General features: G+C 41.5%; 1 protein-coding gene across 2 annotated transcripts in view; it reads left to right on the forward strand.

The window, feature by feature from the left end:
• The first annotated feature begins 30 nt into the window (after window positions 1-30).
• LOC122106532 (protein only RNase P catalytic subunit) overlaps window positions 31-16,793 on the forward strand; it is a 130,647-nt gene continuing 113,884 nt past the window's right edge. For both annotated transcript variants that reach the window (XM_042677905.1, XM_042677908.1), the window contains exons 1-4: window positions 31-124; window positions 496-1,811; window positions 4,437-4,484; window positions 5,632-5,764. In XM_042677905.1, coding sequence (XP_042533839.1) covers window positions 823-1,811; window positions 4,437-4,484; window positions 5,632-5,764 — 1,170 coding nt within the window. In that variant the 5' untranslated portion in view covers window positions 31-124; window positions 496-822. The remainder of the gene's footprint in view (window positions 125-495; window positions 1,812-4,436; window positions 4,485-5,631; window positions 5,765-16,793) is intronic.

A 16,793-nucleotide genomic window follows, 5' to 3' on the forward strand; every position in this document is an offset into this window, starting at 1 on the left:
AATCGCCTCCAGGCCGGGCAGAAGGCCTTTCCTATCAGTCACGCCTGCGCATGCGTGGGACGTCGCGGTGCATTGTGGACCCTGTAGTTCCTGCCGAGTTTATGGTTGCGTTAAGCGTGCTGTGGTGAGTTGTTGAATGAAGTTGTGGGAAGAAGTTTTTGAGTGAGTTGTTGAATGAACTTCATTCCACGGTCAAATCGCCGGTCTTCCTGGCCCCCACTTGCTTATCTGAGTTGTTGGTTCCGCTGACTCCCTACCTCACCAGGTCTCCTCTCCCGTCTGAGGAATTTTGTGGCCTGGGGAGGCATACCTTGAGCGGGGATCCCTAGACTGTTTTTCGTCATTGTGACTGCTATGGGGCTAAGGTTGAGGGTCTTCTGGTCACGGTTTTAACTTTGTTCTCCGATGCCCACTCCTGTACAGACCTGATCATTTTCAGGACCGTAGTGATCCACTTTGAATTAAACATCATTCCCTCTTGTGCTTTTGCCTCAGGTTCGCAGATTGGAATGTAAGAGGTACCAAAGGAATCCTCTTCTGTCCTTGGATTAGTGCTCGGGACCAGTGTTGGATGTCCCCCAGTTGCTGTTCAATGGAGAGAACTCACTTTTGTTGATACTGAAATAACCCCCAAAGAAGAACCATCATTTGTTTGTAAAGGAGAAATAAGTCTTTAGATAGATGCTCTTTGACGCCCAGTCCTTAATCATCAGTCCCTTCGTTTATAATTTTGCTGTATAAGTAGGCCTTTTAAATTTTATTTTTTTTTTATTTTTTAAAGAAAACATTACACTCATTGTCTGGTGCTGCTTTCACTGCAGAATGGCTTTCTGTTTGTCTGGTTTTCGAAGCTTTCCTAAGCTGTGGAAGAACAAACCTTACTTTGGGCTGGACCCAGGGCACTCTTCTATCTATTTCTTTTCCCCTGGTTACTGTGCCATCAGGAACCAACAGAGATGGTTTTCTCTTAAAACTATGTCTTTACAGAATACCAAAGCAATGGATCTGATTGCCAACACCAGATTTCTCAAGAAAGGAGACAAGGACCATAAGAAGCAAGTTTCTTCTGATTCTTCTTATCTTTTTGCAGCTGGAGCTGCTAAGAAGAGATCACTGTTGACTAATCTACAGAGTAAAGATCATGCCTTACTCAAGGAGAGAAGCAGTATTCAACTCCCAACAAAACCTTTGAATTCAGAGGAGTGGGATAGACTTAAAGAAGATTTTGAAGGAAAGGCAAATTTTGAAGACTGGATCAGTTCTCAGATGACTCAGTGTCATGCCTCAATAGATGTGGCTAAATCTCTATTGGCATGGGTAGCAGCAAAAAACAATGGAATAGTAAGTTATAATTTACTAGTAAAGTATTTGTATCTCTGTGTTGTTCATAAGCAAACATCAGAAGTTATTGATGTCTATGAAATCATGAAATCCAGATACAAGCGTTTAGAATCTTCAGGTTACGGTCTTCTTATCCGGGGATTAATCCATTCAGACAGGTGGAGAGAGGCCTTGCTGCTATTAGAGGATATGAAAAAAGTCATGATCCCTTCAAAAAAGAACTATAGTGACTGTATCCAGGGAGCTCTCCTTCATCAAGATGTGGACACAGCTTGGAATTTGCATCAGGAATTGCTAGGGCATAATATTATTCCTATGATGGAAACTTTAAAAGCCTTCTTTGATTTTGGAAAAGGCATAAAAGATGATCACTATTCAAACAAACTACTAGACATCCTTTTGTATCTAAGAAATAACCAGCTGTATCCTGGAGAATCATTTGTACACAGTATAAAAACATGGTTTGAAAGGTAATTTTGATTTTTGTTTGCATGCATTTATTTTAATATTTATCTCTTACAAATAGCCCCTCTTTTATGTTGTTTTGGTCTCTAAAAAATAGCAAAATCAATTTCTTCTAATATATTACATAACAGTAATTATAGAGCACTTAAATTTTTTTATTTTTTCTTTTAGAACTATTATTTTGTTTTCTGAAGTCGTTTCTGAAATGTTTTTCAGATTAATATAGCATGATGTACCTGTGACTAGAAATTGTAGCAAGAGTGGAATTTAATGTTCTACTGGAGTTGTTATTGGTCTGTGTTAGTATTTTAGAAGGTCCTCTGAAATCCGATTGAAGTACTAGACCTGTATTTATTCTGTCTAATCTCAAGTATATAACTTGTTGGTTTATTTTTTCAGTACTGACATTTGAACTCAGAGACTTGTTCTTGCTAGGCAGGTACTCTACCACTTAGGTCATAACTCCAGCCTTCATTCTAATTTTAACAGCATTCCAGAGTTTGGATTTTATTCTGTTATCAAGAATTTTGATTTTGGGGCTGGGAAGGTGGCTCAGTGGTAGAGCGCTTGCCTTGCATGGCTGAGGCGCCCTGGGTTCGATTCCTCAGCACCACATAACCAAAAAGAAAAAAGCTGGAAGTGGTGCTGTGGCTCAAGTGGTAGAGTGCTAGCCTTGAGCTGAAGAGCTGAGGGACAGCGCCCAGACCCAGAGTTCAGGCCCCACCACTGGACCCAAAAAAAAAAAAAAAAAAGAATTTTGATTTTGGAGTGTAGTTTTAGAAAAGTAATTGATAAAATAATGGGAAGCAGATTAGACGGGGTTAAGACTAAAAATATGATGTTTGTTTAAATACAACCTTTTGTTTGAATGAGATAACATGGGATCCTGAATTAAGAACTGGGAGGAGCAGTGGCTAACACATGTAATTCTAGCTACTCAGAAGCTTGAGATCTGGAAGATCAAGGTTCAAGCCAGCCTAGGCAGAAAGTCCATTATGTCTCCATTTCTAAGTAACCAGGAAAACACTGGAGTAGAGGCCTGACTCAAGTGGTAAGCATGCAAGAAAGCCAAAAGAGTGTGAGGCCTTGAGTTGCCCCAGTACTAGTCTGGTGCACATGCATGTGCAAACACACACACAGAGTAAGAGGAGATGGTGATATAATCAATAGGAAGTGATCGTAATATGCGTAGAATGAAGGAGGAGAGGATAAACTGAATATGGCTCAAAGGTAGAATGGTCCTTGAGTTCAAAACCCAGTCTCACCACCACTTCTCTCACCCCCATTCCCCCCCCCCCCCCTGCAAAAAAAAAAGAGGAAAAGAATAGGCTAGTTGGGCACCAGTGGTTCACACCTATAATCCTAGCTACTCAGGAGGCTGAGATCTGAGGATTCCAGTTGGAAGCCAGCCAGGGCAGAAAAGTCTGTGAGACTCTTACCTCCAGTATACTACTAAGAAAAAGCCAGAAGTGGTGCTGTGTATCAAATGGTAGAGCACTAGCCTTGAGCACAAAGAGGCTCAGGGGCAGTGCCCAGGCCCTGAGTTCAAGCCCTCGGAACAGGAAAAAAAAAAGAATAGGCTGATTAAAAAATAAATGAAGCAATAATTCTTTGATGACTCCAAAATTAAGGTTAGGTACTATAAATGGGTTGTGACATAATATCTTTATGTTGGCCTTCTCACCTGACTAGGAATATAGTATCCGATAGTTAACAGTGGTATAAAACAATAGAAAAAAAAATGAGGGACGTTACTCTCATTGCTCACAGGAGCAGTTACTCTGAAAGCTTTATGGAATAGGGGAAAGTTGACTTTGATTTAGAGATGATACTATTAAGGTCATTTGTTCTTTCTCTTTCTTTCTGTCAATCCTGGGGCTTGATCTCAGGGCCTCATACTCTCACTCTGCTTTTTTTTCTGGCTGATAGCTGGCACTCTTCCACTTGAGCCACTCCTCCACTCCCCACTTTTTGCTAGTTAATTGGACATAAGAGTCTCAGACTTAAGCTGGGTACTGGTGTCTCAGGCCTATAATCCTAGCTACTCAGGAGGCTGAGATCTGAGGATCACTGTTCAAAGCCAGCTCAGACAGGAACGTCTGTGAGACTCTTATTTCCAATAAACCACCAGAAAACCAGAAGTGGTGCTGTTGTTCACGTGGTAGAGTGCTCATCTTGAGCTGAAGAGCTCAGGGACAGCACCCAGGCTCAGAATTCAAGCCCCATGACTGACTAAAAAAAGAATTTCAGACTTTTCTTCTTATGCTAGCTTCAGACCGTGATTTCTCAAATCTTGGGCATCTGAATAGCTAGGATAATAGGTGTGAGTCATCACCATCCAGCAGGTCATCTGCTTCCTCTACAGCTCCAGAGAAGGTAAATTTAGATTTGTAAGAGACAGGGTTGGATGGCAGCAAAGCCAGAAAGAATGAGATGAATGGTAGGATCCACCAGTCCTTTATCTCCATCACAAGATAACAACCACTCTTATCAAACATTTATAAGAAAGTATCCTGACCTTTTCAGAGGTGGATCTTACTGAGTTACTAAATACAATGAATGTCTTTCTGTTTCCTTGGAATTTAACAACTTTTGCTGATTTAGTCCTCTGATCTTTTTTTTTTTTGTAGTATGCCTGGAAAACAATGGAAAGGACAATTCACCACAATCCAGGAAAGGTATAGACCAACATTCAGCTTTTTTTAAACTTGTTTGATTCAGGTTATTGCTAACTTATTTTGAAATTGTTTGAGGGGCTGGGAAGGTGGCTCAGAGGTAGAGCGCTTGCCTTGCATACATGAGGCCTTGGGTTCTATTCCTCAGCACCACATAAGCAAAAAGAAAAAAGCCGGAAGTGGTGCTGTGGCTCAGGTGGTAGGTAGAGCGCTAGCCTTGAGCTGAAGAGCTGAGGGACAGTGCCCAGGCCCAGAGTTCAGGCCCCACAACTGGACCCCCTCCCCCCCCCAAAAAAAGAAAAGAAATTGTTTGATTCTTCTTGCTATTGATTTAAAAATATTTAAGAACACTTTAGGAATAGGATAATTAATTAAGATTATGTATCACTAGAGTGCTTGAGGAGAAAAAAAGCCATATTTTGTATACAGAGACTCTGTAATGGTCAAAATGTTTTTCTTCTTGGTATTATGAGTCTGTAAAGGTATTTGTCTCTAAAGATTTGGGACCCCAGTTGTGATTCAGGAATTTTTAAAAAATTATTAAATATTTTTAAAATTGTTATTATAAAGATGATATACAGAGGGGTTACTGTTTCATAAGTCGGGTACCCCTTCCATGGTTCCCTCCCAGTTTTTGCCTCCTGTCCACATGCACAAGTTGGATAGTTCATTTTCAACATAGTGTCTAGTGAGTACCATTGCTGCATTTGTTTACCCTTTGTCCCTTTGTTTCTCTACCCCCTACATATCTGTACCCAAAGATAGATAAGTGAACAAACAAGACAAAAAGAAATGGATACCTTCTTTTTCCATTTTCTAGAGTTCATTTCAGGAAATATTATTTTATATGGCCAGAGGCATTGTGCCTTTGTTCCCTAAGAGTGTCCTCCTTTGATCTCAGTGTGTGTGAATGCCTAGAGATCCAGAACTATTTTAAAAGTTTTATTCAGGTGCATGACAATCACTTGTTTGGATTTTTTGGTACAGTGATCTGTGATATTTTTAGGCTTACAAAAAATTGTATGTACATAATAATCACCAGTGTTTTAAGTTCTCACTGACTTTCAATTTCCTCAGCTTAGGAATTATTCATTTTAGAAAAAGTCCTTTTCCAGGACATTACTTAACATAAAAAACATTGTAATTGCAGTGGTCAGTGTTTAGGCTGTGGAAAAACTTTAGAATCTATTCACCTAAGTCCAGAAGAGTATGAATATCTCAAGGGAAAAATCATGAAGGATGTGATAGATGGAGGTGATCAATACAGGAAGACAACACCTCGGGTGAGTACAACAGGCTTTGTGTTCTAGAAAGGGCCCTGAATTTTTTTTTTTTCCTATAAAGGCTAGATAGTGGATATTTTAGGCTTTGTGGGTCATTCAGTCTCTATTACAATTTTCAATTCTGCATAGACAATGGAAAAATGAATAACTATGACTGTGTCTTGTTAAAATTGTTTATGAAAACAAGCAGTAGGCTAGATTTGACCCATTGCTATAGTTGCCAGAGATTACTTGGAATTTAATAGAATAATTGGGTTTATGATTATCTGTTGAAATCAGTCATGTTGCAATCTGGTTATAATAAGTATACATAAATTCTTGTAATCCTGGCTTCCCAAGAGGCTGAGATCTGGAGGATGAAGTTTCAAACCCAGCCAGGCAGAAATGTTCTCAAGACTTCAACTCCAAAATAACTACTAAAGGGCCACAGGCTGAGGCATGGTTCAAGTGTTGCCATGAGTAAACTAGCTGGGCAAGGGCAAAGCCTTGAGTTCAAGCCCCAATACCAGCACAAAAATAAATAAATAAACAAATAAATAATACACAAATAAAAAAATTCATTCTAATTCTAACTTAGTTGTCTGGAATGGGGCCTAAGATGCTATATTTCCAACACACTCCAGATAGTGTGATTTTGGCTTTGGGGTCAAATTTTGAGTAGTAAGAATATAAAGCTCTCTGATTTTTCTGATAGTTTCTTTTCATTAGTTTGGTTTAAGTGCCTTTGAATATACCAAATGATCTCTTGATTAAGAGAGTAACTTCTGGATCTCTCTGTTGTAAAGATATATTTTCCGCTTCATATTGAATATATTTGTTTTTGTTTGTTTGTTTTTTTGGGTCCGGTCATGGGGCCTGAACTCTGGGCCTGGGCGCTGTCCCTCAGCTCTTCAGCTCAAGGCTAGTGTTCTACCACTTGAGCCACAGTGCCACTTCCGGCTTTTTTCTTTTTGCTTAAGTGGTGCTGAGGAATCGAACCCAGGGCCTCAGGGATGCAAGGCAAGCACTCTACCACTGAGCCACCTTCCCAGCCCCCCATATTGAATATATTTGTGAGGTGGTAGTTCAAGATTATGCTGTCCTGTCACCCATTAACTTTGACCAATGTTTTGCACATAATGGAAATCATGCCAACCATTGGAGGTTGCAAAATGTTTTTTTTTTTTTTGGGGGGGGGGGGTCCGGTTGTGGGGCCTGAACTCTGGGCCTGGGTGCTGTCCCTCAGCTCTTCAGCTCAAGGCTAGTGCTCTACCACTTAAGCCACAGCACCACTTCCGGCTTTTTTTCTTTTTTTTTTTTTCTTTTTCTTTTTTTCTTTTTTTTTTTGGGTCCGGTCATGGGGCCTGAACTCTGGGCCTGGGCGCTGTCCCTCAGCTCTTCAGCTCAAGGCTAGCGCTCTACCACTTGAGCCACAGCGCCACTTCAGGCTTTTTTTCTTTTTGCTTATGTGGTGCTGGGGAATTGAACCCAGGCCCTCATGCATGCAAGGCAAGCACTCTACCACTGAGCTACCTTCCCAGCCCCACAAAATGGTTTTGTAATGATTTCAACTCTTACATTTATTAATCAGCAACAGCTATATTTTCTCTCTTTGCTGGATAATTGTAGATGGAGTCTTGTGAAGTCTCTGCCTGGACTGCTTTCAAACTGGGATCCTTAAATCTCAGCCTCTGCACTATCAGAGCTGTGAGCTACCTGTGCAAGGCTTCCTGCCTCCTTTTTTTTTTTTTTTTAGCATCTCTCCATTACTATCCCAGGCTCTCACCTTGAAATATTCCTAAGCAAGTCTTAGAGTCCCTAATTGAATATGTTTTTTAATGGGGTCAGTGACTAGACATTGCCAAAATTCCTTATTTATTTATTTTACTTGAACTTAAGCTTCTTTTGCTCAAGGCTAGCACTCCACCACTTAGTTTATTGGAGATAAGAGTCTCATGGACTTTTCTGCTCTGGCTGGCTTCAAACCGTGATCCTTAAATCACGAGTAGCTAGAATTATAGGCATGAACCACCAGTGTCTGGCTCCAAAATTCCTCTTAAATGAGAATTCTATTAATTGCATATTAATAGAAGGAAGGTTTGTTTATTTTTTGTTGATAAGACATTTAGAACCCAGTGTTAAAAAGGTCAAAAGCTATGATTTTAGAGGCTGGGAAGGTGGCTCAGTGGTAGAGCGCTTGCCTTGCATGCATGAGGCACCACATAAGCAAAAAGAAAAAAGCTGGAAGTGGCGCTGTGGCTCAAGTGGTAGAGCGCTAGCCTTGAGCTGAAGAGCTGAGGGACAGTGTCCAGGCCCAGAGTTCAGGCCCCACAACGGGACCAAAAACAACAACAACAACTAAAGGTCAAAAGCTATGTACATATGACCATATAAGATGATTTTAGGGGCTGGGAAGGTGGCTCAGTGGTAGAGCACTTGCCTTGCATGCATGAGGCCCTGGGTTCGATTCTTCAGCACCACATAAGCAAAAAGAAAAAAGCTGGAAGTGGCGCTGTGACTCAAGTGGTAGAGTGCTAGCCTTGAGCTGAAGAGCTGAGGGACAGCGCCCAGGCCCAGAGTTCAGGCTCCACGACCGGACCCCCAAAAAATAAAAAAAAGATGATTTTAAGCGAAATGAACCCCAAGATAGGAACACAGTCGTTTTTTCTTTCTAGCTATTGTTTTTAATGTACTTATAATGTACTATTTGATCTTTTTGTTTCTTTTGTATGTTCTTCCCCCATGGTATAACCCATTTTCACTGTCTTTGATTCCGGTGCTCTGCATCTTTATATACATTTTTCTAATCTGGGGAGGGGAAGGGAAATAAGAAAATGCTTAAATAAGGATACAGGTTGACTCATTGTCAACCAGTTGAAAACTATGTTCAACTATGTTGAAAATAGACTTTACAATTTCGGGATTGGGGGTAGGGAGGAGTTGGGGAGGTGGGGAGCGAAGGGATGGTAGGGGAAAAACAAAGGAGGAGGTAACAAGGCTCAATAGGAAATATGCTCATTACCTTACTCATGTAACTGTAACCCCTCTGTACAGTATTTTTACAATAAAAAACATATATGTGTTTTTTTAATCTTTCCAAATAGGGAGAGATAAAGTAAAACTCTCCCTGCCTCCCCCCCACCCCCCAAAGAACCCAGTATTAATTCCAGGTTCTAATCAGTAGTGAGAATCACAAAGAGTAGTTATATACTTTTTTTTTTTGTTGTTGTTGTTGGTCCTGGGCTTGAACTCTGGGCCTGGGTGCTTGTCCCTCAGCTTTTCAGCTTAAGGCTAGCGCTCTACCACTTGAGCCACAGCACCACTTCCGGCTTTTTCTGCTTATGGGGTGCTGAGGAATCGAATCCAGGCCCTCATGCATGCAAGGCAAACACTCTACCACTGAGCCACCTTCCCAGCCCCTTTTTATTTTATTTTATTTTAGTTTAGTTTTTTTGGGTCTGGTTGTGGAGCCTGAACTCTGGGCCTGGGCGCTGTCCCTCAGCTCTTCAGCTCAAGGCTAGCGCTCTACCACTTGAGCCACAGTGCCACTTCCGGCTTTTTTCTTTTTTGTTTATGTGGTGCTGAGGAATCGAACCCAGGGCCTCGTGCATGCAAGGCAAGCATTCTACCACTGAGCCACCTTCCCAGCCCTATATACTTATTTATAATTGATGATGGATCTGATTATATTCATAGAAATGTAGGACATTTTATGACAGAGGAAATGATTTTTTCTTTCTTTTTTTTTTTTTTTCCTTATTCTTTTTTTGTTTTGTGCTGGTACTGGGCTTGGACTAAGAGCCTATGTGTTATAGCTTAGCTTTTTCACTCAGGTCTGGTGCACTACCACTTGAACCACAGCTCTACTTCAGCTTTTGGTGGTAAATTAAAGATAAGTGTCTTGTGATTTTTCTGCTCAGACTGACTTTTTTCCCCCCCACAATTCTCAGGGCTAATTCTCCTGAGTAGCTAGGATTATAGGTATGAGCCACTGGTGCCCTGCGCTTTCTTTATTCTTTTTCTTTTAAATTTTTATTTATTTTTTATTGTGAAAATACTGTACAGAGGTCTTTCTTTATTCTTATCCCAGTCATATATCCTAATTCTTGTAAAAGAGATTTATTAATAGTAAGCTATTAATAGTATGGTAATTATTTAATGATTATCATATATCGAGACCCTCTCGGCCTATTATAATATTCACAAAAACCTTGCAAAAGTTTTTTTTTTTTTTTTGGGTCCGGTCATGGGACCTGAACTCTGGGCTTGGGCGCTGTCCCTCAGCTCTTCAGCTCAAGGCTAGCGCTCTGCCACTTGAGCCACAGCGCCAGTTCCAGCTTTTTTCTTTTTGCTTATGTGGTGCTGAGGAATCGAACCCAGGGCCTCATGCATGCAAGGCAAGCGCTCTACCACTGAGCCACCTTCCCAGCCCCTGCAAAGGTATTTTGAAGGTGAAGGAGTATAAGAAATGTATCTGAGGGGCTGGGAAGCAAAAAGAAAACAGTGGGAAATGGCACTGTGGCTCAAGTGGTAGGGCGTTAGTCTTGAGCTGAAGAGCTGAAGGACAGCGCCCAGGCCCAGAGTTCAGGCCCCACGACTGGACCCGCCCCCCCCCCCCCAAAAAAAAGAAATGTATCTGAGAGGGGGGAGATGGGAAGGGATGACAAGGGGAAACAAAGGAGTAGGCAACAATGCTTGATAAGAAATGCACTCATCAGCCGAGCGCTGGTGGCTCATGCCTGTAATCGTAGCTACTCAGGAGGCTGAGATCTGAGGATTGAGGTTCAAAGCCAGCTCAGGCAGGAAAGTCCATGAGACTCTTATCCCCAATAAACCACTAGAAAACTGGAAGTGGCACTGTGGCTCACGCGGTAGAGCACTTGCCTTGAGCTGAAGAGCACAGACAGGGACAGCACCCAAGCCCAGAGTTCAAGCCCCACGACTGACAAAAAAAAAAAAAGAAAGAAATGCACTCATTACCTTGCCTATGTAATTATAACCCCTCTGTACGGTATTTTCACAATTAAAAAAAAGAGAGAGAAATGTATCTGAAGCCAGGTGTTGGTGACTCATGCCTATAATCCTAACTATTCAGGAGGCTGAGATTTGAGAATTATAGTTTGAAGCCAGGCTGGATAGGAAAGTCCATGAGACTACCAAAAGTTGGAAGTGGAGCTGTGGCTCAAGTGGTAGAGCACTAGCCTTGAGCAAAATGTTCAGGGACAGCGCATAGTCCCTGAACTTAGACCCCATGGTAGCACAACAAGAAAAGAAAAGAAAATGTATCCCTCTAACCAGGCACAATGACTCACGTCTATAATTTTAGCTACTTGGGAGGCAGAGATAGGGCCTTGAAGATCCTGGTTTGAGTCCAGCTAAAGCATAAGAAAGAGTTCAAGAGACTCCATCGCAACACATGGCTGGGTTTGATGGCTTGTACCTGTTGTCTCCAACAATGTGTAAAGGCATAAGTAGGAGCATCAAAGCCCAGGCAGGCCTGGGCATAAATTAAGACTGTTGGAAAATAACCAATGCCAAAATGTGGCAGGAGGTATAGCTTCAATTGACACGGTGCTTGCCTCGCAAACAAGAAGTCCTGAGTTCAGTTCTCTGTACTGAAAGAAAAAAAAAAACAAACCCCGTATTCTTGTTAGAGTGCATAGGGGCACATCTCTGGGTTGATTTGGGGTTTTATTTTTGCAACATGGGTGAGCTAAAAGAGGCAGGGATGGCTTTTGAGCACTTTTGGTGATTTAGATAAAAACCACTCTAGGTGAGCCTCAAGGGAAGGAAAAATGGCTAAGTGTGTAGCAGGGAGAAAAATTTAGAGCCTTTGTTCTCACTTCTAATTTCTTTTGAGGGCAGGAAGAAGTTGGTCATTTAGAAATAAGAAAGTAGTGTAAGTGAGTTTAGGAGACTTTTAAGTATTGTAAGTTGGATTATTTGTGAGAGGACTGGGAAAAGCATTGATTAATGCTTGGAGCCTGGAATGAGACTGGAGAGGTGCATTTGTAATGCCATCCATCTCTGCTGACAGCCATTTTCAGTATCCCTGGTCCTGCAGGATTTTGCTATAGTTGAAGAAAAATAGGAGTTGAGAGGGTGGGTGAGAGAGTGGTATAATCATGGACCTAATATCAAGGTACTAAGGAAGGAAGTGAAGCAAGTGAAGCTTATGAATTGTGAGGCAGTAGGCATAAAAGTGGACTAGAAAGTCATTGAGGTCAAAAAGCATGCATAGATGGTGGGATGGTTATCAGGAGATTTAATTTTGATTAGAACTACACTACCACTCCAGCTTTTTTTTTTTTTTTGGCTTTAGTTATTTTTCAGATAGTGTCATGTTTTTTTTTTTTTTTTGGGTCCAGTCGTGGGGCCTGAACTCTAGGCCTGGGCACTGTCCCTCAGCTCTTCAGCTCAAGGCTAGCGCTCTACCGCTTGAGCCATAGCACTACTTCCGGCTTTTTTATTTTCTGCTTATGTGGTGCTGAGGAATCGAACCCAGGGCCTCATGCATGCAAGGCAAGCGCTCTACCACTGAGCCACCTTCCCAGCCCTAGTGTCATGTTTTTGCCTGGTACTCATTTCAGACCACAGTAGATCCTGTTACCTCTAGCCTCCCATGTACCTGGGATCATATGTGTAGCACCAGCTTGTTAGTTGAGGTGATGGTCTCACTACTTTTTTGGTGGGCTGGCCTTGAATTATGATTCTCCTAATCTCTGCCTCTCAAAGATCACCAGGCTTCCTTCTTTTCTTTCTTTCTTTTTTTTCCCATTTCTTGGAGTTCATTTTGATAAATATTATTTTATATGATTAGATGCATATAGGCATTGCATTTTTGTGTTCTCTAAAAGTATCCTCTTTTGGTCTCACTGTGCCTTCTTTTCTTTTTTATGCTGCCTTGGGGGTCAAATACAGGGCCTTTAATAGGAATAATTACAACTACATTTATGTGCCAGCTACTTTGCTTTGCCACTTAGGCTGGAGGTGAAGATTCTCAGTCAGGTACCAAATTCTTGATCTGTATGGAGTTTCCAGGGACAAGTGATGATTATTACAAAAAGAAAGTGTTGGCACACCAGCAAACCCATGGCGTGTGTATTTGAATTTAGCCTATCACTGGGATACAGATATACTCATTTACTTATATCTTGTCTGTGGTTGCTGTTGTAGTGCTGAATTGAGGAAGTGAAAAAGAGATCATGAGGCTTGCAAAGTCTCAAGTATTTACCATTTGGACTTTTTATAGAAAACATTTGCCGGGCCCTGGTAACTCACACCTGTAATCCTAGCTACTCAGGAGGTTGCGATCTGAGGATTGAAGTTTAAAGCCAAACCAGGCAGAAAAGTTTGTGAGACTGTTATCTCCAGTTAAGCAGAAAAAATTGAAAGTGGAGCTAAGGCTCAAGTGGTGGTGGAGCGCCAGTCTGGAGCAAAAAAGCCAATCAAGAGTGTAAGGCCCTAAGTTTAAGCCCTATTATTGGCACATACACACACTATAACACACAGATTTGCAGCCCTGAAATAGCTGAATATTGTAAACCTCAGGTTAGGTGATGAGTAAATTGATAATGAATTTAAAGCAGCAATGGGTATGAGAAAGCCTCTTTTGCTCTTCTGTGTGTAGAATAATAAGCAGCTCTGCCAAACCTTATGATTGATGCTGAGGAGACAGTAAAGTGTTTTAAGAGAGAGAGAGAGACACACACACACACACACACACACACACACACATATACACACACACACACAAACAAACATACATGCATACATACATAATTTTAGCAACTTCTCTAGCAGCTGGGTAGAAGGAGTTGAAAGAGATAAGATAGAAACACTTCCATCTAGTGGAGGCTCTTAAGTGGTGCATGTGTAGAGAACTAGGGAAGAAGGCTGGGCACCAGTGGCTCAAGCCAGTAATCTTAGCTACTCAGGAGGCTGAGATCTGAGGATCGTGGTTCAAAGCCACCTGGGCAGAAAAGTCCCCATGAGACTCTTACCTCCATTAAACCACTCAAAAACTGGAAGTGGAGCTGTGGTTCAAAGTGGTAGAGTGCTAGCCTTGAGCAAAAACAAGCTCAGGCCCTCAGTTCAAGTCCCGAGACCCAAAACAAAAAAAGTATTGAGAAGGAAGTACTTAGCTTTGAATATTTTAGATGAGAAAGTGTGTGTGCATGTGTGCATGCATGCTCGTCCACGTGCTAGTTTTGGAGCTTGAACTCAGGCCCTCTCACTTGGCTTTTTTGCTTAAGGCTATTACTCTACCATTTGAGCCACAGCTCTACTTTCGACTTTTTGCTGGTTAATCGAAGAGTCTCAAGGACTTTCCTCCTCCAGCTCATTTTGAACCATAATCCTTAGATCTCAGCCTCTTGACTAGCTACAGGTACTACCAGCTTATGGCTTGTAATACCAGCATTTGATTTGGTTCTAGTGAAAAGGGAGAAATAATGTCCATGATTCTAGTTTGGTGGATGGAGGACAAACTCTCACTTGCTTATTTCTTTGCCTCTATCCCCCCTGGATTGATGCTGTCTATCAGGAAGAGGTATGAACTTGAGTTTTAATGCCAGCCAAAGACCCAGAACTTGGGGTCCCACATTAAGAAGAAAGGTAATACTAGAGGTGTGGGGGACCATCAGAACCATAGTAAATGAAACTCCAAGAAAGCCTGAGCTCATCTAGGAAAAGTGGCAAGAGTACTTGGGAGGGCAGATGGGGAACACAACATAGGAAGGGGAAGTAAGAAGTCCCATGTAGTCATAGAACAATCAGAGTAAGACTTACTCTGTTCAGTGTACTGGCACAGACTCCACAAGAGAAGTCACATGAACTGTAGAAATCTAGTGAGAGGAAGACCAGTAAAGGTACATTAGATGGTGACTTAAGAAGTCATTGATGACCAGAAATGAGAGCAATTTCAGTTTTAGATGAATGTCAGTTTCAGCCAGGTTATGGCAGTTAAATGAACACACAATGAACATAAACTATACTTTTGAAAATTTCTGTGAAGATAAGAAAGAGATGGAATGGTCATGGCTAGAGGATTATAGGGTCAGGGGAGGATGGAGAGATTAGTTCACAGGATGAAGAGATATTAGTGAAGATAATGGTGTTGAATAGGCATGATAAATAGAAGAGAGAAAGAATGATGAATGAACAAGTTCAAAAGTAGGAAGGGTCACCAAAAAAAGCACAAATGGAAAAGTTCTAAGAGAAATTTCATTTAAGACTTACAGAAAAGCAAATGAAGACGATGTGTGTGGTGTACAGTTGTCCGTCAGTATCCATGGAGGATTGGCTCCATGACCCCCATGGATACCAAAATCAGTGGATGCTCAAGACCCTTATATAGGGCTGGGAAGGTGGCTCAGTGGTAGAGCGCTTGCCTTGCATGCTCAAGGCCCTGGGTTCGATTCCTCAGCACCGCATAAGCAAAAAGAAAAAAGCTGGAAGTGGCGCTGTGGCTCAAGTGGTAGTGCACTAGCCTTGAGCTGAAGAGCTGAGGGACAGCGCCCAGGCCCAGAGTTCAGGCCCCTGGACCGGACCCAAAAAAAAAAAAAAAAAAAGACCCTTATATAAAATGGCATAGAATTTGCATATGGCCTATGTGTATCCTTTCATATGCTTTAAATCATCTCAGAATTATTTGTAGTGCCTAAAATAAGGTAAATGCTGTTAAATAGTTGTCATACTGATTTGGTTTAGGGAATGATGAAGCCTGTACTTGTTCTGCATAGACACAACCATTATGTAGATCTAACTAAATGTTATATTAATGAGACACTAGGGTGAATAATGTTCAAAATCACATGCTCAAGGGCGACTAAGGATCTGTGAAATATGGCAAGAGATAGCAGAGTGTGTCTACATGTTACTTTTTTTCGTGTAGATTCAGCATAGTGCTCAGCATGTGGCAGAGTTTAGTTTTGCTATTTGGAACTTTCTGGAATGGTCTTTCAAATAATTTGTATCCATGAATATAGAATGTGTGGCTATGCAGAGCCAACTTTATTGGGAAGGATGAGAGAAGTGACACCTGTTAAATGGGATGCAAGGTGAATTAGATGGGTCTCAAATGCAGGGCTTTTGGAATGGGTCTTAAGGATAATGTCAAGATGCCAGTACAAGTTAGAAGGATTGTGGCAGAAGGTGGATGCTGAGATCTGACTAGTGAGTGTATAGCCATTACTCTGTTAGTGTGATTGAATGTATTTCCAACAGAGTGTGGCTTACTGACATAAGTAGAATATGAATTGTATCAGTGAAGCTAGGTGTGTGGTGGAACATGCCTGTACTTCTAGCACATAGGAGATTGAGGTGAACCTATGGAGAGTTAAAGGCCAGCTGGACTACATAGTGATATCCTGTCTGAAAAACTTTTAAAGTATTGGATTTTGTTGATTTGATGTGTGGTACTTTTGACAGCAGTTAGCACAGACTAGATAGGAAAGGAAAAAAGAGCTGAAAGGTCTAGGTGAGAGGAGTTAAGGGATTGGTCGTTTTTTGTTTGTTTTAATACTGGGATTTGAACTCAAGCCTTGTTTTCCCTGGGATTTCCCCAAGAAATTACTACAAATTTAGTCTCAAAATGATAGAGTCTTTAGAACTGGAGGTTCAGGTGGTAAAGTGCCAGATATGAGTAGAATAAGCAAGCAAGAGGGAGACCCTGAACTCAAGCTCTGATATTGGTGTCACGTGCACGCGCGCGCGCGCACACACACACACACACAAATACACACAATGACAGAAACTTATTACCTGTCATAATTTTGAGATCCTAATTTAATTCCCCTGGCCTGGAGAAGTCAATATCAGGATGTCCAAAAGTTCCCATGACTTTAAAGTCCAGTTGGCATCAAGAACAACTGCTTTTATGTGAGATTATCATTAATACTAAGTTTTAGTGCTGGTCTTGGGGCCACATCAGGACCTGAGTGCTGCCCCTGAGAGTGTTTTTTTCAAGGTTTGCTCTGCCACTTGAGTCACAGCTCTACTTCCTGTTTTTTGGGGTTCAGATAAGAATCTCATAGTCTTTTCTGATCAA

The sequence above is a fragment of the Dipodomys spectabilis genome, unplaced genomic scaffold, assembly GCF_019054845.1.
Source record: "Dipodomys spectabilis isolate Male_0828 unplaced genomic scaffold, ASM1905484v1 ptg000042l, whole genome shotgun sequence".
NCBI lineage: Eukaryota > Metazoa > Chordata > Mammalia > Rodentia > Heteromyidae > Dipodomys > Dipodomys spectabilis.